Below are 23,969 nucleotides of genomic sequence, written 5' to 3'. Positions count from 1 at the left end.
GCAGTCCTGGCGTTAGATACAGGAGGGGTTGATTGGAGTCTGAGTGCAGTTAATGGAACAATCTCCTGTAGCTGATGAAAAGAGGAAAACATTTAGTGAAAGGGTTAAGATCGGAGTGGCCGGTGCTGCCCTGGTGTCGGGGCAACACGTCCCTGATAGTCCTGCAACATGCGGGCCGTGACACTGCGACGGCAGCTTCACCGGCATCCAGGTCTACAGCCGGGGGAGCGCCCCCCAGAGGCAGCGGCGGTACCTGCACTGACAGGAGTGGAGTGTAGGAGAGGCGCACGGCTGGGGGGAGCCTCTGCTAAAGAGGGAGGAAAAGAAAAACACGCAAACCAAGGGCTATCCTGGAAGACAAAGGGTTAAGTTAATGCTCTAATGTTGGGGCAAAAAAGCGCACTTATAATCCGGCGGTACCGCACCGGCCGGCGAGAACCGTCAGTCCTGCAGCAGGTCACATTGAGGCAGAGCCACAGAACCAAGACCCTCCAATGTGCGTCCCCTTCCCCCACAGCTGCGGCACTACGGGGGGCATTGTGCTCATGGTGTGTATGGGGGACGCTGTGCCCCGCAGGACCCCAGCGGCAGCATGGGCACGGTGCGGGCAGAGCGCAGCATCCCCCCATAAGCATCCAGTGCCGGGTACAGTAGTGCAATCACCCGGGGTCCGCCTGTGGGAGAAGGGGAAAAAGCAGCACAACACCAAGCAAAGCAAAAAAGGAACCGATAAATATCAGACATCACAATGAGAGAAGAAAAGTCAGATTAAGACAAAGCGAGGTGAAGGGCGCGAGCCGGGCCACGACGGAGAGTAGAACTTCTGGTGCAATGTGTCAGTCTGGAGGGAGCAGAGTGGAGACCCCCAGAGTCATGGCGGCCTCCCCCCTGCTGGAGTCACTAATACTTCTGATGAGGAGTCGGGGGAACCGTTGGCGCCCGCTGAAAGGTTTGGAAGCTCCTGCGCGGTTTGTGTCCGGTGCAGGAAGGAGCAGTTTGTGTGCAGAGTTTTGGCAGCGCGAGAGCCAGGCGCTCGGACCCCTATCTTTGCAGACCTGCAGGTTCAGGCTCCAAATCCCTCCGTCTCTCATGATGGGGTATGCACAGTGGCTGAGGCACGGCTTCCATCTCCAGAGGTGTAGCGGGAAAACTATCCAGGCCCCTCTGTCTCCCACCCCAAAAAAAAGGGAAAAAACAAAGTCCACATAATGCAGCACGGCACTAGGAGAGAATGGGCTGTGCAGCCACACGGGGCCGGCGGTCTCCGCTGGATGTAGCCATGTTGTGGTTCAGAGCAGAAAGGATGGAGGAAGCGGGGAGGTGGGATGAAATAAGAGAATTGGAGGAGGGGACCCCGTCATTACTTCCGGCTCCCCCTCCAGAGTCAGCAGCACTGGAAGGATCGGGATGGGATCAAGCTGTATGACACATGGACAAAGGGCTGCCCCCCCCGCCCCAGGACCCCCGGCTTCTCACAGCTGCTGCTGAGGGGTCTTCTCTACCTGTCCTTCATCTCTCGTGTCACCCTCTTCGTAATACGCCCGCACAGAAGGCCCCCAAAGAATAAGAGGCAAACTCCGAACAAAATGACGGACAGGATGTAATTCTTGGAGGGAGAACTCATCACTTGCATTGCCAAATCCGAGAACCCGTCAGCCGGGGCCACCTGCGAGAAAACACGAGAGCAATTAGCGACGGGAAGATGTGGATGGAAAGCCAGGCTCCACCGCGACAGCTAGCATACAACTGTGTCCGGCGCAGGGCGGGAACCACTCCCCGAGGCGGGGGCCGCTCCCGAGCCACCAGCCGCCCCCAGAGGCACATGACTTGTCTGAAAAATCTGGTTGTGCCAATACTCATACCTTATTTCCCGTGCCAATCAATAGGTTGTCATTATTTGAGAGTGACTGGAGAGATTCTACTTGCTGACTGTTTCCTTACCTTGGCTGCATAACTCCACATGTCTAGCCGGTCCTGCAGTCTCTTCTTACACTCCGGCTGCAGACGGACCATCTTATCTTGTAATGCTTCGATTAAGCAGGACATCTCTGCGGAGAAGATGGGAACATTACCGCTGTATACAGAGGCCTCGGACCACCGACGGCGACAGAGCAAAACCCACAAATTTGAAGCAGAATTAGGAACATTTTCTAACATCTGGTTAAAAAAATTAAAACGCAGCCATGCGGTGGTAAGCGGCCGTTCCTTCGGGCTGCGCTTTTTCTCCCCGCGTGGTACCGGCGGTGTGGACGTGGCTCGGATACAGATGTAAAGATGAGAACTTACGGCGTCCTTTGCCCGGGGGGATGGCAGCACAGTGATGTTTAATATCCAGCGCACAGGCCGTGTGCAGGACGGGATCCACGAAGATGTCCGCTTTACTCTCCTTCAGCATGTTCAGAACCTCCTGCATAAGAAAGGACTGAAGCCGTGAGAAACAAGACCCTGAAAGATACACAGGCGCGGGCCGGAGTCTCATCACGCCGTCTCTTGAGCAGGTGCTCTGCGGATTGGAGATTACCTTCTTGCAGCCAGTAGACTTTATTTTCAGCAGGTTCATCTTCAGACACTCTTCCACCTGCCCTGTGGGCTCCTGAGCGGCCGCCTCCTCACCGCACAGAGTATTAATCTGCAGAACAAGACGCCATAACATTGGGGGTATGAGGTAACGGAAGCCCCTGTAATCACGGCCCACACTGATAACTCCGGTAACTGCTGGCACTCACCTCCTCCGAACACTGGATCTGCAGCTGGGGATCCAGCCGGTAATCCAGCGCTGTCTCCTGGATGATGACCCGGATCTGATCCTCGCAGTCCGGAGACAGACGCTGTGCAGACAAAGCCAAATATGAGTCAGGATCAGGGAAAACCAGCTGTGAAAGCTGCGAGGAGTGGTGTCAGAACGGCGCAAAGAGGACAGGGTCAACGTGAGGATCGGTGGGGGCACTGGGACCCCCAGGTGAACAAGGAGCAGAAATGAGGAGTCTCGGAGGAAAGATCTTCTGCCCCTACATTACGGCAATGTGTCTTAAAATTTGGAACAAATATGGGTCCAGCTCACTGTAATAACACCCTTAGATGTTCGGAGCACAGGAACCGCTGTGTCAGAGCACAGGCAGCTGCAGATGAAGGAGACAACCCAGCTCCACCAATCCTGGGAGAAAGGACCAGACAGGAGGGTCCGGGAAGGACCACCATCTGTCCGCTCTGTCAATGTGGACTGTAAGGGCTCATGCAGACGGCCATCTTTCCAGCAGCAAGAACTTGTCTGCTGATGGTCTATGCGGCTGTTCACGCTTCCGACTCTCCTTGCACCAAGTGGTTGGCACAAAAGTACGGAGACCTGTCCGATGTGTCACGAGGGTCGGCTCCAGCTCCCACATGCCAGTCTGTGTGCCAGCCAAGAACCTCGGACGGCCCTCATCTGTATGAATGCACCTTCTTCTCTATTCCCCATATGATCTGATGCCTCCATACATCACCCACACTCAGGAGAAGCCGCTGCTCGTTAGCTCCTTACTGACATTGTACTGCGCCCTCAGCTGCTGCCGCCTTCTGTCGACTCCCACTAGATTTTCTGTTGCACTGATCCCCTGGAGTTGTGCTCTTCTCTGGAAGTTTTTGGGCCACTTTTTGTCATATACCTAGTATCGGGGGGACTCGTTGGTTACTGGCCAATTTGGTCTTCTTCCCTCACTCACCTGGTCGGCGTACTTCAGCTTCAGGCAGGAGATGACTCTCCCCTCCAGTTCTGTGTCATCTTGGGCGTTGTTCACGATGCTCTGGCAGAATTTGGGGATATCCGCTTTGCAGGACTTGCGGAGCACAGGGTTCAGGCGATAATCTGTCAGAACAGAGGGGTACAGTTGTCGAGAGGGTGAGATGAGGCCGAGCCGCAGTCAGGGGGGACGCCGTCACACTGACCTGTGTTCTGGGTGATCTGCCGCTTTGTGATCATCTGCTTACATTTGGGGTCCATGGTCTCAGTGTTCTTGTTCTGCTTTAGACACTGCAGGATGTTCTTGGGGTCACTATCACTGCAGAATCTCTGAGTAGACCCAAAAGAGACTTGTTACCAGGGGCTTCATGGACAGCAACCCTCATCCTCCCCACAGCCTCTGACTAAGGTCTCACCTTGATCATCTGCTTGCAGACCCTCATGAGTGTGTAATCCAGCTCGGGGTCCATCATCTCGGTCTCCTGCAGCTTGAAGACCTTCTGATGACAAGACGATGTCAGCTGCTTCTTATTTTCCTTCAGACACTCAATGATCTGCAATAAAGGGGTTAAATGTGATCAGTAAGAGGAGGCAGCAGCGGAAGAGAGGCAGCGGCAGAGAGGCAGTGGCGGCGGCAGAGAAGAGGAGGCAGCGGCAGCGGAGGCAGAGAGGCGGAGGCAGAGAAGCAGCGGCGGCGGCAGATCTCACCTGAGCATTTCCAAAGGGCACGTTGGCGCAGAGGGCGGCGATGTCGGTCTTGCAGGAGTCGTACAGTTTGGGCTCCAGGCGGATGTCCTCGGACTGTGGGGAAGATGGGCGTTATTACTATATGATGACTGCGGAGGAGACGTCCATAGATCGGTGGTATCTCACCATCTCCAGCTCCTCCACGCGCAGCTGCTTCCGACACTTCAAGGACACCCTCTGCTCCTTCAGTTCCTGCAGGGTGTCATTGCGGACTGTGGTGCTGAGGCAGATGACGACGTCCACCCTGTGTGGGGGAGACAGCGGGGTCAGGGGATGCTCACACCCAGCACCTAGGGGTGGCAGCAGGGTCAGGGGCTGCTCACACCCAGCAGTAAGGGAGACTGCGAGGTTAGGGGGTGCTCACACCCAGCAGTAGGGGTGACAGCGAGGTCAGGGGGTGCTCACACCCAGCAGTAGGGGTGACAGCAGGGTCAGGGGGTGCTCACACCCAGCAGTAGGGGTTTGGGCACTCACTTCTGCTTGATGTTGGGGCACAGTTTCAGCACGTCCTCCTTGCACGCCATCTTAAACTTGTAAGAGAAGCGGAAGTCTTTCATTTGTATCTAAAAGGATAAAAAACCAATGGCATTATTTGTACGAAGTTCTTGTAGAAGGTGGTGGGGGCTTATTTCTACACCTGATAAATGGACCCGCACTTTGGGATAAGCGACTCTTGGGATACAGCTACACCGCACAAGCACCGTACATAGGACCTGTCCCTTGTTCAAAAAACTGCGTCAAATACTCTGCAAAAACCCACAGAGTCTGCTGCTCTTTGCAGGTTTGGGCTGTGTCACTTCATTGCAGAGATGAGTCAAATTTGGAGCTCAATATGTGACATCTCTGCTTGTAGCACAACTGGGAGTTTCCTCAGCCTCCTCTGGGGCATTTGCTACCACCCATCCCAAGCCCAGCCAATCACAGCTCAGCAGCATCTGACTTATCAGCTTCTGAGCTTTGATTGGCTGTCTGGGAGGGAGAGTTGATAGCACATGCCCCAGAGGAGACAGAGCAAACGCCCAGTCGGGCTACAAACAGAGATGTCACATACTGAGCACCAGAGGTAACCAATGCGAATATCTCTGCAATGGAGCAAAGCAGCCCAAAACAGAAACCTGTGTCAGAATCAGAGCAGCGCTGGGATTTTTACAAGGTATTTATTAATTCTTCTGAGCAAGTGACTTGTTTTTAATGTTGTTCGGTCACTCCCGAGGATGATCGGTTATTGTACAATGTTGATATTTTTCTGGACTGAGTGACAGATGTTTGTAGAGCCCTCCGGGCGTGTGGTGCACTAGTGGGGTCCTGCCCCTTGTAGCAGAAGACCTCGGCCCCCGGGTGTGATTCAGCCAGATTATTGGCGTGCAGTGCGCCGTGTGTCACGTCCGCCGCCCGTTATTCCGTCGTACCACGCCATTCTTCCACATGATGTGTGTTCGGTACGTAGAGACGGCTGCGCGGCTTTCCATCCTGGGGGCCCCCACGCCACGTGGCCGTATGACGTACACACGGATGTGCGGAGTCTGCAAGCTCTTCTTGCTCTCACGCCTTGTATGACATCTCACCGGCATCTTCCATGTCTGTCACACACGGCTCACTTTGGATTGTGAGCATTTACTCAACTGAGCGCCGAGCTCTTCTGACATCAACGAAAGAACGGCAGAAATATGGAACAAGTGTGGATCCTTGTGGGCGGTGAGAGGACGAACAACGCTGCGCCAGGGCCACGTACCAGCTGGAAGTGTGTGACGCCCACCGCGCACTTCTCATTCATCTCCTTCTGATGCTTGTTCTGGATTAAACACTCCATCAGGTCCCCCGAGTCAATCTGGTTGTCGGCAGACTCCTGAGTAGACAGAAGAGAGCGGTCAGCCAGAGGGGAGGAAGAGGAGCGCGGTCAGCCAGAGGAAGAAAGAGGAGCGCGGTCAGCCAGAGGAAGAAAGAGGAGCGCGGTCAGCCAGAGGAAGAAAGAGGAGCGCGGTCAGCCAGAGGAAGAAAGAGGAGCGCGGTCAGCCAGAGGAAGAAAGAGGAGCGCGGTCAGCCAGAGGAAGAAAGAGGAGCGCGGTCAGCCAGAGGAAGAAAGAGGAGCGCGGTCAGCCAGAGGAAGAAAGAGGAGCGCGGTCAGCCAGAGGAAGAAAGAGGAGCGCGGTCAGCCAGAGGAAGAAAGAGGAGCGCGGTCAGCCAGAGGAAGAAAGAGGAGCGCGGTCAGCCAGAGGAAGAAAGAGGAGCGCGGTCAGCCAGAGGAAGAAAGAGGAGCGCGGTCAGCCAGAGGAAGAAAGAGGAGCGCGGTCAGCCAGAGGAAGAAAGAGGAGCGCGGTCAGCCAGAGGAAGAAAGAGGAGCGCGGTCAGCCAGAGGAAGAAAGAGGAGCGCGGTCAGCCAGAGGAAGAAAGAGGAGCGCGGTCAGCCAGAGGAAGAAAGAGGAGCGCGGTCAGCCAGAGGAAGAAAGAGGAGCGCGGTCAGCCAGAGGAAGAAAGAGGAGCGCGGTCAGCCAGAGGAAGAAAGAGGAGCGCGGTCAGCCAGAGGAAGAAAGAGTAGCGCGGTCAGCCAGAGGAAGAAAGAGGAGCGCGGTCAGCCAGAGGAAGAAAGAGGAGCGCGGTCAGCCAGAGGTGAGGAAGAGGAGCGCGGTCAGCCAGTGGGGGGGGGGGGGGGGGGGGGGGAAAGAGGAGTGCGGTCAGCCAGTGGGGGGGGGGGGAAAGAGGAGTGCGGTCAGCCAGTGGGGGGGGGGAAGAGTGCGGTCAGCCAGTGGGTGGGGGAAGAGGAGTGCAGTCAGCCAGAGGGGAGGAAGAGGAGCGCGGTCAGACAGATGGAAGAGAATGGTCAGGCCCATACATCCCACACCCCATTAGTAAGGAGAGTCCCTGGACTAGCGGCGCCTAATGTCCCGCTGACCCTGGAGAGACATCGGACGGTGCAGTATTAACCCCTTCCCGACCCATGACGCCTATGTGGCGTCATGGAATGATCGCGTCCCTGCAGATCGGGTGAAGGGGTTAACTCCTATTTTACCCGATCTGCAGGGAGAGGGGGAGTGGTACTTCAGCCCAGGGGGGGTGGCTTCACCCCCCCCCCCGTGGCTACAATCGCTCTGATTGGCAGTTTCACTTTCAACAGCCAATCAGAGCGATTTGAAATATTTCACCTAAAAAACTGGTGAAATATTACAATCCAGCCATGGCCGATGCTGCAATACCATCGGCCATGGCTGGAAAACCTGAAGTGACACCCCCCCCCACCCCACCGATCGCCCCCCCAGTGCTCCGTTATGGGGTCCGGTCCCCTCCGTCCTGTGCTCCGCTCCCCCGTCCTCCTGCCCGCTCCCCCCCTGCTCCTATGTCACCCCCCGGTGCTCCGACGCCCCCCCGTGCCCCGATCTCCCCCCCCTTATACTTACCGAGGCTCCCGGTGTCGGTCCGTCTCCTCGCTGGGCGCCGCCATCTTCCAAAATGGCGGGCGCATGCTCAGTGCGCCCGCCGAATCTGACGGCCGGCAGATTCATTACAAGTGCATTTTGATCGCTGTGGTAGGTTCTATCACAGCGATCAAAATAAAAAAATAATAAATAAACCCCCCCCCTTTATCACCCCCATAGGTAGGGACAATAATAAAATAAAGAAAATATTTTTTTTTCTTTTTCCACTAGGGTTAGGGTTAGAACTAGGGTTAGAACTAGGGGTAGGGTTAGGGGGTAGGGTTAGGGTTACTGGTAGGGTTAGGGTTATGGCATGTGCACACAGAGCGGATCGGCCGCGGATCCGCAGCGGATCGGCTGCGGATCCGCAGCGGATCGGCCGCGGATCCGCAGCGGATTGGCCGCTGCGAATTCGAAGCAGTTTTCCATCAGGTTTACAGTACCATGTACACCTAAGGAAAACCAAATCCGCTGTGCCCATGGTGCGGAAAATTCCGTGCAGAAACGCTGCATTGTATTTTCCGCAGCATGTCAATTCTTTGTGCGGATTCCGCAGCGTTTTACACCTGTCCCTCAATAGGAATCCGCAGGTGAAATCCGCACAAAAAAACACTGGAAATCTGCTGTAAATCCGCAGGTAAAACGCAGTGCCTTTTACCTGCAGATTTTTCAAAAATCGTGCGGAAAAATCTCACACGAATCCGCAACGTGGGCACATAGCCTTAGGGTTAGGGTTGGAATTAGAGTTAGGGTTGGAATTAGGGCTAGGGTTTGAAATAGGGTTAAGATTAGGCTTGTGGTTAGGGTTACGGATAGGGTTAGGGGTGTGTTGGGGTTACAGTTGTGGTTAGGGTTGGGATTAGGGTTACGGTTGGGATTAAGGTTACGGGTGTGTTGGGGTTAGGGTTGTGATTAGGGTTATGGCTACAGTTGGGATTAGGATTAGGGGTGTGTTGGGGTTAGTGTTGAAGTTAGAATTGAGGGGTTTCCACTGTTTAGGCACATCAGGGGTCTCCAAACGCAACATGGCGCCACCATTGATTCCAGCCAATCTTGCGTTCAAAAAGTCAAATGGTGCTCCCGCCCTTCCAAGCCCCGACGTGCGCCCAAACAGTGGTTTACCCCCACATTTGGGGTACCAGCGTACTCAGGACAAACTGGGCAACAACTGTTGGGGTCCAATTTCTCCTGTTACCCTTGCAAAAATAAAAAATTACTTGCTAAAACATAATTTTTGAGGAAAGAACAATTATTTTTTATTTTCACGGCTCTACGTTATAAACTTCTGTGAAGCACTTGGGGGTTGAAAGTGCTCACCACACATCTAGATAAGTTCCTTCGGGGGTCTAGTTTCCAAAATGGGGTCACTTGTGGGGTGTTTCTACTGTTTAGGCACATCAGGGGCTCTGCAAATGCAATGTGACGCCCGCAGACCATTCCATCAAAGTCTGCATTCCAAAACGTCACTACTTCCCTTCCGAGCCCCGGGATGTGCCCAAACAGTGGTTTACCCCCACATATGGGGTATCAGCGTACTCAGGAGAAACTGGACAACAACTTTTGGGGTCCAATTTCTCCTGTTACTCTTGCAAAAATAAAAAATTCTGGGCTAAAAAAATATTTTTGAGGAAAGGAAACACATTTATTATTTTCACGGCTCTGCGTTATAAACTTCTGTGAAGCACTTGGGGGTTCAAAGTGCTCACTACACATCTAGATAGGTTCCCTTGGGGGGTCTAGTTTCCAAAATGGAGTCAATTGTGGGGAGTTCCTACTGTTTAGGCACATCAGGGGCTCTGCAAACGCAACCTGACGCCCGCAGAGCATTCCATCAAAGTCTGCATTTCAAAACGTCACTACTTCCCTTCCGAACCCCGACGTGTGCCAAAACAGTGGTTTACCCCCACATATGGGGTATCAGCATACTCAGGAGAAACTGGACAACAACTTTTGGGGTCCAATTTCTCCTGTTACCCTTGGGAAAATAAAAAATTGTGGGCTAAAAAATCATTTTTGAGAAAAGAAAAATTATTTTTTATTTTCATGGCTCTGCGTTATAAACTTCTGTGAAGCACTTGGGGGTTCAAAGTGCTCACCACACATCTAGATTAGTTCCTTGGGAGGTCTAGTTTCCAAAATGGGGTCACTTGTGCGGGAGCTCCAATGTTTAGGCACACAGGGGCTCTCCAAACGCGACATGGTGTCCGCTAATGATTGGAGATAATTTTCCATTCAAAAAGCCAAATGGCGTGCCTTCCCTTCCGAGCCCTGCCGTGCACCCAAACAGTGGTTTACCCCCACATATGGGGTATCATCGTACTCAGGACAAACTGGACAACAACATTTGGGGTCCAATTTCTCCTATTACCCTTGGGAAAATAAAAAATTCTGGGCTAAAAATCATTTTTGAGGAAAGAAAAATTATTTTTTATTTTCACGGCTCTGCGTTATAAACTTCTGTGAAGCACCTGGGGGTTATAAGTGCTCACTATGCATCTAGATAAGTGAGATATTGGTGTACTCAGGAGAAATTGCCCAACAAAATTTAGGATCCATTTTATCCTGTTGCCCATGTGAAAATGAAAAAATTGAGGCTAAAATAATTTTTTTGTGAAAAAAAAGTACTTTTTCATTTTTACGGATCAATTTGTGAAGCACCTGGGGGTTTAAAGTGCTCACTATGCCTCTAGATGAGTTCCTTGGGGGGTCTAGTTCCCAAAATGTGGTCACTTGTGGGGGAGCTCCAATGTTTAGGCACACGGGGGCTCTCCAAACGCGACATGGTGTCCGCTAAAGATTGGAGCCAATTTTTCATTCAAAAAGTCAAATGGCGCTCCTTCCCTTCCGAGCCCTGCCGTGCGCCCAAACAGTGGTTTACCCCCACATATGAGGTATCAGCGTACTCAGGACAAATTGGACAACAACGTCCGTGGTCCAGTTTCTCCTTTTACCCTTGGGAAAATAAAAAATTGTTGCTAAAAGATCATTTTTGTGACTAAAAAGTTAAATGTTCATTTTTTACTTCCATGTTGCTTCTGCTGCTGTGAAACACCTGAAGGGTTAATAAACTTCTTGAATGTGGTTTTGAGCACCTTGAGGGGTGCAGTTTTTAGAATGGTGTCACTTTGGGGTATTTTCAGCCATATAGAACCCTCAAACTGACTTCAAATGTGAGGTGGTCCCTAAAAAAAATGGTTTTGTAAATTTTGTTGTAAAAATGAGAAATCACTGGTCAAATTTTAACCCTTATAACTTCCTAGCAAAAAAAAAATTTGTTTCCAAAATTGTGCTGATGTAAAGTAGACATGTGGGAAATGTTATTTATTAACTATTTTGTGTCACATAACTCTCTGGTTTAACAGAGTAAAAATTCAAAATGTGAAAATTGCGAAATTTTCAATATTTTTGCCAAATTTCCGTTTTTTTCACAAATAAACTCAGAAATTATCGACCTAAATTTACCACTAACATGAAGCCCAATATGTCACGAAAAAACAATCTCAGAATCGCTAGGATCCGTTGAAGCGTTCCTGAGTTATTACCTCATAAAGGGACACTGGTCAGAATTGCAAAAAACGGCAAGGTCATGAAGGGGTTAACATGTGGTGGTTGTACAAGTGGCCGTACACCGTCAGTCCCCACACCCGCACATCTACCTTCAGTACTAAGGATCAGCTATGATGACCGTTCCCTTCTGAGCTTATGTCAACCGGATATTAAATGCAGATTAGATAGTCGCCCGGTCCTGACATTAACCCCAAGGTCTGCCCCATCATAGGCGAACAACCAGTGGCTCCCGACCCCATACATGACCCCCGGCCCTATCCAGCCGACCTACGTGGCAGTATCCCTGGATGATGGGCTCGCACGCTCTCATCAGAAGGGTCTCGATCTGGATGTCCTGGAAGAAGAAAACACAAAGGTGAACATGCAATAACTACAATCCATCGTCAAGGTCCTAATGATGGCGCCAGGGTCATGAATGATCCGCACCTCCGACTCCAGCTCCGTCAGATTACCCACGATCTCCCTGCATTCAGGAACCAGTTCTTCCAGGTGATCCTGCAAACACTCCAGCTCCTAAGACAACATATGTGACGGAGTTAGTGCCCCGGCAGCAGGTCAGAGCCGGGCACCATCAGGACGCAGCGACCCCTTACCTGTCCTGTCTCAGTCTTCTCATTGCACCACTTCCCCAGCTCCGTCATGCATTTTCCCTGCATGGCGGGATCCAGCTTCACATCCAGCGCCCTCTGGTGGAGGATACGCTGCACTTCAGCACGGCATTCGCGAGATAACTGCATGGACAGGAGATATTTAGGCAGATGGAGTCGATTTTGGGACCCATATAGGCATGTATAATGTCAGTATGAGACATATTTTGACACATATTGCACCAAGACCTTGGAGGGATCACTAACTAACAGACCAAAGTCAAGTCAGAATTCTACATGATGTGAAGGGGAGGATAGGGGTGATTGTTCCAGACCATTCACAGAAGTCCGTGCATTACAGGCGGCCACTGACTCCATGGGTACAGGACGGCTTCCCTTGGTGAGGACAGCTCAGTGTCACAGGTGACCTACGGTTATGAGACTTTGTGCACCTGCCTCGCCGTATCTCCAGAGTGCACAGCCTCCTGACTCACCCTGCGCCCCTGCTCCTCTGTGCGGTACGCGTGCCGATACAAACAGGAGAAGATGGCCCCCGCTGGCATGTTCTCATTGGTCTCATTCCAGCCGTGTGCGTAGCACAATCGGGAAGCGTCACCCTGACATTTCCTGTATAAGACGGGATCCAACCTGGCAAAGAACAAGGATCAGTGTAGTGTAAGCAGCACATGGAGGCGCCGCACGCACAGCCGCTGCAGGGCCGAGGCCCAGCATACACAGCCCCCTCAGCAAGCCGAGGTCCCGCGCACACAGCCGCCGCCGCAGGCATCTTACTTCCAGTCCCGGGAGATGAAGTACTGCAGCTCCAGCAGACGGTGCTCACACTGCTCCACCATCTTCTCTGTATACAAGTGCTCCATAAGACACGACAGGATCCTGGAGAAGAGCGAGAGCAGTCAGTGCTCGGCAATACTCCCCGAATGACCCCATCCCTGCAGGAGGCACACAGCGCACTCACATGGGATCCCCAGAGCGGATGTGCTTGCAGGCCGTCTGGATGACAGATTCGCAGGCCTCGTTGAGAGCGCGGTCTATCCGATAATCCGAGGCAGGGTCGGTCTCCTGTACCAATGTCTGCAACTGTAGGGAGGAGAGGCGGACATTACAATGGTGGACAGACGTACAGGACCCGATTACTGGAGCAGACAGAACCACAGACAGACGTGGCACTCACCGCCTGCTGGCACTTCTCTGCTATATTCCCCTTTTCTCCGCGCACGACTTTCATCAGGCAATGCAGGGTGCGGCCCTTCCGATGCAGGCCGGAGCAGTGGTGCTCGATCTCCCCGCGACAGCTCAGGATAATCTCCGGGCTCAGAGAGAAGTCCTCCATTAACATCCGCCTATAATCCAGCATCTCCCCCTGGCACTCGCTGCTCACCTGGCGTCCTAGAGAAAGATACCACAGCGGGGCCCAGATTAGGGTCAGATGGGTGTTCATGAACCAGGTGAGGCATAAAGACCTCGCATGCCCCCATTAATTCCTGCACCGGCCATGTATTCGTGTCGGGGGTTGCAGGACTCGGTATCTACATCTCAGGGACATGTTACTGTGCACACTGTACTATAATGTACGATGGGGGGGTCCTACGCCTTGTCCTACCGGCATCACAGACCCTGCAGTGATGGCGCCACCACTGATAGAGAAAGAACGGAGAGCGGACAATCAGTCCAAGTGCTAATGTGAGCTCCGCACCTCGATGCACGGCAGACTCCAGGCACAGCAGCAGGTAGGAGAGCCGGGCCTCCCGGGAGCGCGGATGGTTCTCCACACTGCAGCGGTACTTCTTCAGGTCGGCCTTACAGGACTTGGCCAGCGAGTAACTGACCTTGTAGTCCTGAGCAATCAGCTTCTGGCGGGTGGTCAGGGCGTCGCGGCACTGCACGAGAAACGAATATTAATCACTGTAGCAAATATGAACAGACGGCACAAAGTGCGGGGGCAACGAGGCCCGACACTCACCCGCTCACTCATGGACTCCTCAAACTTGTGGTTGAACAGACACTTGTAAACCCTTCCTTCTCCAGCCTGGACCTGATCACAAAACAAGATGAAGAATCAAGTAGTGCTAGCCCCGGGCCGGCACAGGGCAAAGCGGCAGTCCCCGGGCCGGCACAGGGCAAAGCGGCAGTCCCCGGGCCGGCACAGGGCAAAGCGGCAGTCCCCGGGCCGGCACAGGGCAAAGCGGCAGTCCCCGGGCCGGCACAGGGCAAAGCGGCAGTCCCCGGGCCGGCACAGGGCAAAGCGGCAGTCCCCGGGCCGGCACAGGGCAAAGCGGCAGTCCCCCATGGCCGTGTCTCCAGATGACGATCACTCACAGTTTCACAGAATCGCTCCCGGTCATCTCGGCAGGCGAAGTACAGGTGTCTGTCCAGATGGAAGTCGTCAGACGAGAGCTCGGCCACGCGCATTATAGACTGTTTGCACTTGTCAGATATGCGGCCCTGGGGATCAGCCTCCTCGGCTTCCTTTACGATGGCCTTCTCCAGACAAGCGACCACCTCGCCCTGAGAGTGAGGGTCCTGTGGGCGGAGAAGCCATGTTATTGCAGAGATATCTCCCCGGGGCGCTCGTAGGACAATATCAGACGGCAGCGCTCACCTTGTCTCCAGGCCGGATACTGCCGCACTTCTGAGCATTAATCTCAGCTCTGCAGTCCTCCATGAAGCCGCAGATCAAGCGGTAATCGCTATAGATGATAGCGGCCATCTTAGTGATGTACTGGTGGCACTGGTATTCTGTGATATTCACGCGATGGTCCACCAGACAGGAGACCACGTAACCCTTCCCAGGAGTCTCCTCCGCACATTCCTTCAGCTGAAAGCAAAGGTGAGAAGCCAATGACGTCACAGACCCCCAATCCTGCCACATCCAGAGCCGATCCCACCCGTGATCCCCTGCCGGCCCAGAAGGGAGCGCTCACCCCGGACAGCGTGGACTTGCAGATCTCTTTGGCCACAGACTCAAACTTGATGTCTTTTGTCAGGTTCAGTTTAAAGTTCCACAGAAGCTGAAAAACAAGAACAGAAATAAAAACCGCAGCAGTGAAACGGCCCAGACCAGGGCCCACCAGACAGCGGCACAGACCAGGGCCCACCGGACAGCGGCACAGACCAGGGCATGTGGTAAATATAGGGTATACGGTCTATATGCAGTCCATGTGGTATATATAGGGTATACGGTCTATATGCAGTCCATGTGGTATATATAGGATATACTGTCTATATGCAGTCCATGTGGTATATATAGGGTATACGGTCTATATACAGTCCATGTGGTATATATAGGGTACACGGTCTATATACAGTCTGTGTGGTATATAGGGTATACGGTCTCATGTACAGCACCATGGAATCAATGGTGCTATATAAATAAATAATAATAATACGGTCTATATACACTGTGTTCCAAATTATTATGCAAATAATATTTCCTCATATTTTCTCTAAATTACCTATCTGAATTGCAGTCATTGTTATTTTCCAGTCATCTACTATTCTAGTATAATTGCAATGTTTTGGAACAAACTGCCTATGAAAACAGTATCTTTTTTAAAAAAAATAAACATTCAACCTTTTTTTTTTTATTTTGAACAAAAAAATGGTCAATTGTGAAGTTATAAGCATTATCAGCTTATTACAAAATGAAATCAAACAGTTTTCAAGTGAAAACTTTATTCTAGGTGATGTTACATTTGCACATAGGACCCCTTGTTCGAAAGAAGCTTCTGAACTCTCTCGTCCATTGAATTTGTCAGTTTTTGGATGGTTTCTGCTTCAATTGTTTTGCATGTGGACAGAATACCCTCCCAGAGCTGTTGCTTAGATGTGAACTGCCTCCCGCCATCATAGACACTCCTTTTGATGATGCTCCAGAGGTTCTCAATGGGGTTGAGGTCAGGGGAAGATGATGGCCACACCATAAGTTTGTCCTCTTTTATGCCCATAGCAGCCAGAGATGCAGATGTGTTTTTTGCAGCATGAGACGGCGCATTATTATGCATGAAAATGATCTTGCTGTGGAAAGCACGGTTCTTCCTCTTGAACCATGGCAGGAAGTGTTGTTTTAGAAACTCCACATAGATTATGGAGTTCATCTTTACCCCTTCAGGGATCATAAAGGGGCCGACAATCTCTCTCCCCATGATTCCAGCCCAAAACATTACTCCACCTCCTCCTTGTTGGCGCCTTAGCCGTGTTTTCATTGGGTGTCCATCCTCCACTCCATCCATCTGGACCATCGAGCGTTGCCCGGCACTCATCGGTGAACAAAACAGTTTGGAAGTCAGTCTTCATGTATGGTTTGGCCCACTGGAGCCGTTTCTGCTTGTTGCAGTGGATAGAGGTGGTTGACAGGATGGCTTACGCACAGCTGCAAACCTCTGAAGGACCCTGCATCTTGTTGTTCTGGGGACGTTGGAGGCACCAGCAGCTTCAAAAACTTGTCTGCTGCTATGACAAGGCATTTTTGCAGCTGCTCTTTTAACCTTACGCAATTGCCTGTTGGAAAGAGTCCTCAATTTTTCCTTATCAGCACGCACACGTGTGTGCCAGGAATCAGCTACATACTTCTTAATTGTGCGATGATCAAGATGAAGTGTCTTGGCAATGTTGATTGTAGTCATGCCTTGACCTAAATACTCCACAATTTGTTGCTTCTCAGCAGCCGACACATCCTTTTTCTTTCCTATTTTGGCAAAAAATGTAGACTGCTTAATAATGTGGAACAGCCTTCTTAAGTAGTCTTGCCTTTATTTGGACACGCCTGCCAAACTAATTTGCACAGGTATCTGCAATTGCTTTCAGTGATATAAAGAGCCCTGACACACATCACCATCAATGAGTTTAAATGGCAAACAAAACAATTCTAACCTTATCACTCCTAAACTCTTTGTGCAGAATAATTTGGAACACAGTGTACAATATATATGGCGGACTCGGTGCATCCATACAACACTTACGTGGTTACAGTCTGAGGAGATCTCGCTGTCTGCCTGTAAAGAGAGAATCCCATTATTATCTGCGCTGGGACTGATAGCAGCACAATCCTGCAGAACATCCCATTATTACATGTCGGGACGGATGCAACCAGCGAGCAACAGCGGAGCAGCGGCAGCGTGACACCTCGATACATGGCAGAGGCCCTTATACTGGAGGAGATCAAACCCGGAGACAGAACACTGCAGGGTGCAGCCATACAGAGGAGTGTGCGAGTGATTGGTGGACACATATAGAGGCTGCAGCCCCCAATAATGATCCTGTATGGGTGCACCGTCTCCGGCACACATGCCACCAGGTATCTCAGGTGATGAATCCCCCTACAAATATCTACACGAGACCCAGCGTCATGACAAGGGTGCGCCGGACAGCGCAGACCTGGGCCATGTGCAGGGGCGGCACAACCTCGGCACTAGGTGGCGGAGCATTGTGTGCTGAGCGGGTATCACAATGCCGGGCATCCATCACCTGGACAGTGTGCACAATAAGGCGGACATCCGGCTCACAGCAGCACTGAGCACACTGTACAGATCTGTACACAGGCGGCCGGGGGCAGAGGAGTCAGGAACAGCCCCTGGTCCGGCAGAAAGACCCCCATCATCCAAACATTAGGGATGGGGGAGTCACAGACAGGTCAAGTGAGTGGGGAGAGCAGGATGGAGAACTCTCCGACAATCACCAGAACCTTGTCCCCTCCCCCCCCCCCCCCCCGCGCATCCAGCCACCTGTCGTCCCCCCGCATCCAGCCACCTGTCGTCCCCCCGCACCCAACAACCTGTCGTCCCCCCGCACCCAGCCACCTGTCGTCCCCCCCGCACCCAGCCACCTGCCGTCCCCCGCACCCAGCCACCTGTCGTCCCCCCCCGAAACCCAGCCACCTGCCGTCCCCCCCGCACCCAGCCACATGTCGCACCCCGCCACCTGTCGTCCCCCCCGCACCCAGCCACCTGTCGTCCCCCCCGCATCCAGCCACCTGTCATACCCCCGCATCCAGCCACATGTCGCCCCCCCGCACCCAGCCACCTGCCGTCCCCCCCGCACCCAGCCACCTGCCGTCCCCCCCGCACCCAGCCACCTGCCGTCCCCCCCGCACCCGGCCACCTGCCGTCCCCCCCGCATCCGGCCACCTGCTGTGCCCCCGCTTTCACGTCCCCTGTACACCCACCACCATTTTTCTTCTGCTCACTCGGGGGGTGACGGTGGGCTGCAGTGTCCTACATAGCAGGTCGCCATCCAGCTACACTAGCTTAGTAATGTGGCAGCGCGGCCCGGAGATACACCCGGCAGATTAACCACGAGTACAAGAGGGGGCACCGCAGCGGACCCCACATGAGCCACCCACCAGCCTCACATGGACAGGCTTGAGTACAATCAGGAATGTCCACTAGGGACCGCAGGCAAGGCCGATCTAAGGAGGGAGAGTGCAGAGAGAGCCACCTGCAGGGGCCGAGGTGATCAACGGCATCTCTCCTTCCCGTGTGGGGGCGCCGCTCCTCCCACAGATCACCGTTGAATAATTAGCGCTCCGCAGGTCTCCGCTGTATAATTAGCGCTCCGCAGGTCACCGCTGTATAATTAGCGCTCCGCAGGGACCGCCGGCACCAGACCTGGCGCAGCGTTGTGGGGTCCTGGCCGCGTCAGTACCCCGCGCACTCTGGAGGGTGGTGACGCCCGATGCCCGCTGGGTGCAGTGTGTGCACAGGGAGGGATCACTCCCATAATCTGGAACCTGCGGTGTCTCGCTGCACGGGTGTGGTGGACTCCCCAGACACATGATCACCGGATCCTGCGACCTTTGCCCCCAGTGCTGCTGGGAGCACAGTTCGGGGAGGAGCAGGGTCTGCTGGCATATCAGCTGTGCCCCCCCGGGCCGGACATGGGGGGATGGAGGGGACCCTGTATAGTAACCGGCCGCCAGCACCATCGCTCAGCACACAGATCCCCGGTGATGGGGGGAGAGCAATAAAAACAAGGCGGCACTGAGACAGCACCATCACACGGACCAGAGGAGGGGACACCGACACAGCGCCATCACACGGACCAGAGGAGGGGACACCGACACAGCGCCATCACACGGACCAGAGGAGGGGGACACCGACACAGCGCCATCACACGGACCAGAGGAGGGGGCAACAACACAGCGCCATCACACGGACCAGAGGAGGGGGACACCGACACAGCCCCATCACACGGACAAGAGGAGGGGGCAACAACAAAGCGCCATCACACGGACCAGAGGAGGGGGACACAGACACAGCGCCATCACACGGACCAGAGGAGGGGACAACCGACACAGCGCCATCACACGGACCAGAGGGGGACACCGACCAGGCACCATCACACGGACCAGAGGAGGGGGACACTGACACAGCGCCATCACACGGACCAGAGGAGGGGACAACTGACACAGCGCCATCACACGGACCAGAGGACGGGACAACTGACAGCGCCATCACACGGACCAGAGGAGGGGGACACCGACAAGGCGCCATCATACGGACCAGAGGAGGGGACAACTGACATAGCGCCATCACACGGACCAGAGGAGGGGGGACACCGACAAGGCGCCATCATACGGACCAGAGGAGGGGACAACCGACACCGCGCAATCACACGGACCAGAGGAGGGGACAACCAACACAGCACCATCACACGGACCAGAGGAGGGGACAACTGACACAGCGCCATCACACGGACCAGAGGAGGGGGACACCGACACAGCGCCATCACACGGACCAATAGAGGGGACAACCAACACAGCGCCATCACACGGACCAGAGGGGGAAGGGGACAACCAACACTGCGCCATCACACGGACCAGAGGAGGGGACAACCAACACAGCGCCATCACACGGACCAGAGGGGGGGGGGCACCGACACAGCGCCATCACATGGACCAGAGGAGGGAGACACCGACACAGCGCCATCACACGGACCAGAGGAGAGGACAACCAACACAGCGCTATCACACGGACCAGAGGAGGGGACACCGACAGAGCGCCATCACACGGACCAGAGGAGAGGACAACCAACACAGCGCTATCACACGGACCAGAGGAGGGGACACCGACACAGCGCCATCACACGGACCAGAGGAGAGGACAACCAACACAGCGCTATCACATGGACCAGAGGAGGGGACACCGACACAGCGCCATCACACGGACCAGAGGAGGGGACAACAGACAGAGCGCCTACGAATGCCAGACTGACTGATCACCCTCATGCCAACCCCATAACGTCCCCCGCTGCACCCCCGACACAAGGGCCAGGATAAGGACCAGAGAGCAGAAGAGATGGAGCTGTCCTGAGTACGGAGGTGGTAATTACAGAGGCAGCGCACTGCGGGGCACACAGCATCGGGGGGAGATTCGTACATGTGTTTTGGAGTGCAGTAGAGGAGCGTGAGGTTACAGAAGCGTATATTGGGGTACGGGGGGGGGCAGCATCTCAGGAGGCCGTATTTAGGGGAGACAGAACAGGGCGACACTGAGGGCTGACACAGACGTCCGCGGATCTCAGCCACAAGTGTCCTCAACCAAGAACGACAGCCTGTGTGTGAGACTGGAGCTGGGGAGGTCCGGAGCGAGAGCCCCTCATGTCTGCAGGAGCCTCAGGGGCCACACTACAAGGAGCCCAGCATGTGGGGGGGCTACACAAGGACATGGCCGATCCTGGGGACGAAGTGGGGCGCAGTATATTGTCGGGTTCACACTAAGGAGTGTGGTATGAACACGGGGGGGACGCTTGCATGTCTCGGGGTGCACTGTCCGGTGGGGGGGGGCGCTTGCATGTCTCGGGGCGTACTCTGGTGGGGGGGCGCTTGCATGTCTCGGGGTGTACTCTCTGGTGGGGGGGCGCTTGCATGTCTCGGGGCGCACTGTCCGGAGGGGGGGGGGGCGCTTGCATGTCTCAGGGCGCACTGTCTGGTGGGGGGGGCGCCTGCATATCTCGGGGTGCACTGTCCAGTGGGGGGGGGGCGCTTGCATGTCTCGGGGCGCACTGTCCGGTGGGGGGGGGGCGCTTGCATGTCTCAGGGCGCACTGTCTGGTGGGGGGGGCGCCTGCATATCTCAGGGTGCACTGTCCGGTGGGGGGGGGGGGCGCTTGCATGTCTCGGGGTGCACTGTCTGGTGTGGGGGCACCTGCATATCTGGGGTTGCACTGTCTGGTGGGGGGGGGTATGGGGGGAGAGACGCTTGCATGTCTCGGGGCGCACTGTCCGGTGGGGGGAGGGCGCTTCCATATCTCAGGGCGCACTGTCGGGGTGCTCAGTATTTCAAGAAGCTCCATATCTCTGGGGGTGCACTGTCAGGAGGGTCCGTATCTCGGGGGGATCTGCATATTGGGAGGTCTGTATCCGGGGGGGGGGGGTTGTCTGTATTTCAGGGGGCTCTGTGTCCCAGGGGGCCTCCGTATATTGGGGGCTCTGTATATTGGGGGGGCTCCGTATCCCAGGGGGGCTCCGTATATTAGGGGGCTCCGTATAGTGTGGATCTCTGTATATTGGGGGCTCTGTCTCTCGGGGGTCTCCATAACCTGGGGGGGCTCTGTATATTGGGGAGGGCTCCGTATCTTGGGGGGGGCTCTGTATATTGGGGGGGTTCTCCATCTCTCGGGGGGGCTCTGTATATTGGGGGGGGGTTCTCCGTCTCTCGGGGGCAGCCTCACCTCCCCGCACGTCCTGCAGGCACTCCAGCACAGCCAGGTTGTTGTTCCAGGCGTTCTTCGGGCAGATGCGGGTGATGTCCTCCCGGCAGGCCTCTTCCTCGATCAGTCTGATGCCGGGGAGTCTGCGGGGCTGGGAGGCCGCAGGTTGAGCCGCTCCGGCCTCCGCTCCAGCCCCCTCAGCCCGGACCCTCGGGAACACGAGCACAGGCAGCACCGCGCTCGCCACCAGCCAGCACCACAGCCGGACACGTCCGCAGGCCGCCATCTTGGAATCAGCCAGTCACGGAGCAGCAGGCGCGTCACTGTGCACCGGGCACGACGGAGACGCGCACGTCACCACAGCCGTCTACGTCAGCACGTCACGCCAGATTAGCTGCGCCGCCGCCTCTGCCCACACCCAATATGGCGGCTGCTGGATCCTGACGTCATTGAGAACGAAGCGTAGGCGCCAGTCACATGTGAGGAAAAGAACTCCAGAAAGATCGCGGCTACTCTCACACACAGGCGACACGGCGCAGAGATGACGTCACTGAGACTGCGCCCGAGAGACCCCAACACAAGAAGCTGCTGAACCCCATAGGCCTCATAATCCCCTCATACCTCAGGGGCCACCGCCTCACAGTACCGCATCCATAGTGTGAATGTGGCCCAGCAGTGGCTGTAGCCAAAACCCGGAGAGGAACAGTCAGAGCAGGCGAATAATGGAGACACAGCCGCCCTTCTGTGTCACCACTGCTGGGGCTGGCTGCAAATACTGAATGTGGCCTAACAGGGACCACCGCCCCCCACCACAGGGACAGCTCCCCCAGCCGGGACCACCGCCCTACAGGAACCAGCAACCCCCCCAACCACAGGGACGACTCCCCCAGCCGGGACCACTGCCCTATAGGGACCAGCAACCCCCCCCCCCCCCCAACCACAGGGATGACTCCCCCCGGCTGGGACCACCGCCCTACAGAGACCAGGAACCCCCCCACCACAGGGACGGTTCCCCCGGCCGGGACCACCATCCTACAGGGAACAGCAACCCCCCCAACCACAGGGACGACTCCCCCGGCCGGGACCACCGCCCTACAGGACCCAGCAACCCCACCACCACAAGGACGACTCCCCCCGGCCGGGACCACCGCCCTACAGGGAACAGCAACCCCCAACCACAGGGACGACTCCCCCGGCCGGGACCACCGCCCTGCAGGAACCAGCAACCCCCCCAACCAGAGGGACGACTCCCCCGGCCAGGACCACCGCCCTACAGGGACCAGCAACCCCCCCCCCCCCCACCACAGGGACTGCTCCCCCGGCCGGGACCACCGCCCTACAGGGAACAGCAACCCCCCCAACCACAGGGACGACTCCCCCCCGGCCGGGACCACCGTCCTACAGGGAACAGCAACCCCCCCAACCACAGGGACGACTCCCCCGGCCGGGACCACCGCCCTACAGGACCCAGCAACCCCACCACCACAAGGACGACTCCCCCCGGCCGGGACCACCGCCCTACAGGGAACAGCAACCCCCAACCACAGGGACGACTCTCCCGGCCGGGACCGTCGCCCTATAGGGACCAGCAACCCCCCCAACCAGAGGGACGACTCCCCCGGCCAGGACCACCGCCCTACAGGGACCAGCAACCCCCCCACCACAGGGACTGCTCCCCCGGCCGGGACCACGGCCCTACAGGGACCAGCAACCCCCCCACCACAGGGACGGCTCCCCCGGCCGGGACCACGGCCCTACAGGGACCAGCAACCCCCGGCCGGGACCAGCGCGCTGCGGCCCTACTGTGGGATTGGGGCTCCTCACATTTGCAGGGGTCCTGCTGTGATCAGGGGTCTTCTCCATATATACACCGGATTCGGCCTTGTTCACATATTAGACATCACACATTGGAGCACGGGGTTAATGTCGTCCTTCCGCAAACATTTATCAGTGACTGGAGGGTGCAGTGCGCTGTCCAAGATTACACCGCGGTCATGGCAGCTACCTACAAGTAAAGGTAGAGGACAGGGGCGAGATCGGGCAGAGTAGGCAGGACCCCGCACCCCCCGATACAGGCAGGACCCCACACCCCTGCAGCCCCCGATACAGGCAGGACCCTGCAGCCCCCGATACAGGCAGGACCCCGCACCCCTGCAGCCCCCGATACAGGCAGAGCACAGGCAGGACCCAGCACACCTGCAGCCCCCGATACAGGCAGGACCCTGCACCCCTGCAGGCGGAGCTGTTCCTCAGATTAAGCCTCAGCATTTCTATA

At 55.5% G+C, this 23,969-nt stretch overlaps 1 protein-coding gene across 1 annotated transcript in view; it reads right to left on the bottom strand.

The window, feature by feature from the left end:
• Positions 1 to 22,073, bottom strand: part of GLG1 (golgi glycoprotein 1) — a 22,345-nt gene extending 272 nt beyond the window's left edge. The window contains exons 1-27 of the mRNA XM_077288914.1: positions 21,719 to 22,073; positions 17,009 to 17,043; positions 14,972 to 15,058; positions 14,650 to 14,865; positions 14,367 to 14,570; positions 14,011 to 14,082; positions 13,744 to 13,927; positions 13,222 to 13,436; positions 13,006 to 13,127; positions 12,822 to 12,923; positions 12,524 to 12,677; positions 12,036 to 12,173; positions 11,869 to 11,955; positions 11,714 to 11,776; positions 6,198 to 6,311; positions 4,940 to 5,028; positions 4,592 to 4,709; positions 4,427 to 4,519; positions 4,135 to 4,272; positions 3,925 to 4,048; positions 3,702 to 3,844; positions 2,727 to 2,828; positions 2,522 to 2,629; positions 2,287 to 2,407; positions 1,942 to 2,048; positions 1,503 to 1,666; positions 1 to 71 (exon numbers count right to left, since the gene is read on the bottom strand). The exon at positions 1 to 71 is cut by the window's left edge and continues 272 nt beyond it. Of these exons, the coding sequence (XP_077145029.1) occupies positions 50 to 71; positions 1,503 to 1,666; positions 1,942 to 2,048; positions 2,287 to 2,407; positions 2,522 to 2,629; positions 2,727 to 2,828; positions 3,702 to 3,844; positions 3,925 to 4,048; positions 4,135 to 4,272; positions 4,427 to 4,519; positions 4,592 to 4,709; positions 4,940 to 5,028; positions 6,198 to 6,311; positions 11,714 to 11,776; positions 11,869 to 11,955; positions 12,036 to 12,173; positions 12,524 to 12,677; positions 12,822 to 12,923; positions 13,006 to 13,127; positions 13,222 to 13,436; positions 13,744 to 13,927; positions 14,011 to 14,082; positions 14,367 to 14,570; positions 14,650 to 14,865; positions 14,972 to 15,058; positions 17,009 to 17,043; positions 21,719 to 21,980 (3,384 nt within the window). The 5' untranslated portion in view covers positions 21,981 to 22,073 and the 3' untranslated portion in view covers positions 1 to 49. The remainder of the gene's footprint in view (positions 72 to 1,502; positions 1,667 to 1,941; positions 2,049 to 2,286; positions 2,408 to 2,521; positions 2,630 to 2,726; positions 2,829 to 3,701; positions 3,845 to 3,924; positions 4,049 to 4,134; positions 4,273 to 4,426; positions 4,520 to 4,591; positions 4,710 to 4,939; positions 5,029 to 6,197; positions 6,312 to 11,713; positions 11,777 to 11,868; positions 11,956 to 12,035; positions 12,174 to 12,523; positions 12,678 to 12,821; positions 12,924 to 13,005; positions 13,128 to 13,221; positions 13,437 to 13,743; positions 13,928 to 14,010; positions 14,083 to 14,366; positions 14,571 to 14,649; positions 14,866 to 14,971; positions 15,059 to 17,008; positions 17,044 to 21,718) is intronic.
• Between the last annotated feature and the right edge of the window lie 1,896 nt (positions 22,074 to 23,969).

This window comes from Ranitomeya variabilis, chromosome 2, assembly GCF_051348905.1.
Source record: "Ranitomeya variabilis isolate aRanVar5 chromosome 2, aRanVar5.hap1, whole genome shotgun sequence".
Classification (NCBI taxonomy): domain Eukaryota; kingdom Metazoa; phylum Chordata; class Amphibia; order Anura; family Dendrobatidae; genus Ranitomeya; species Ranitomeya variabilis.
This window is presented reverse-complemented; position numbering and strand designations above follow the sequence as displayed.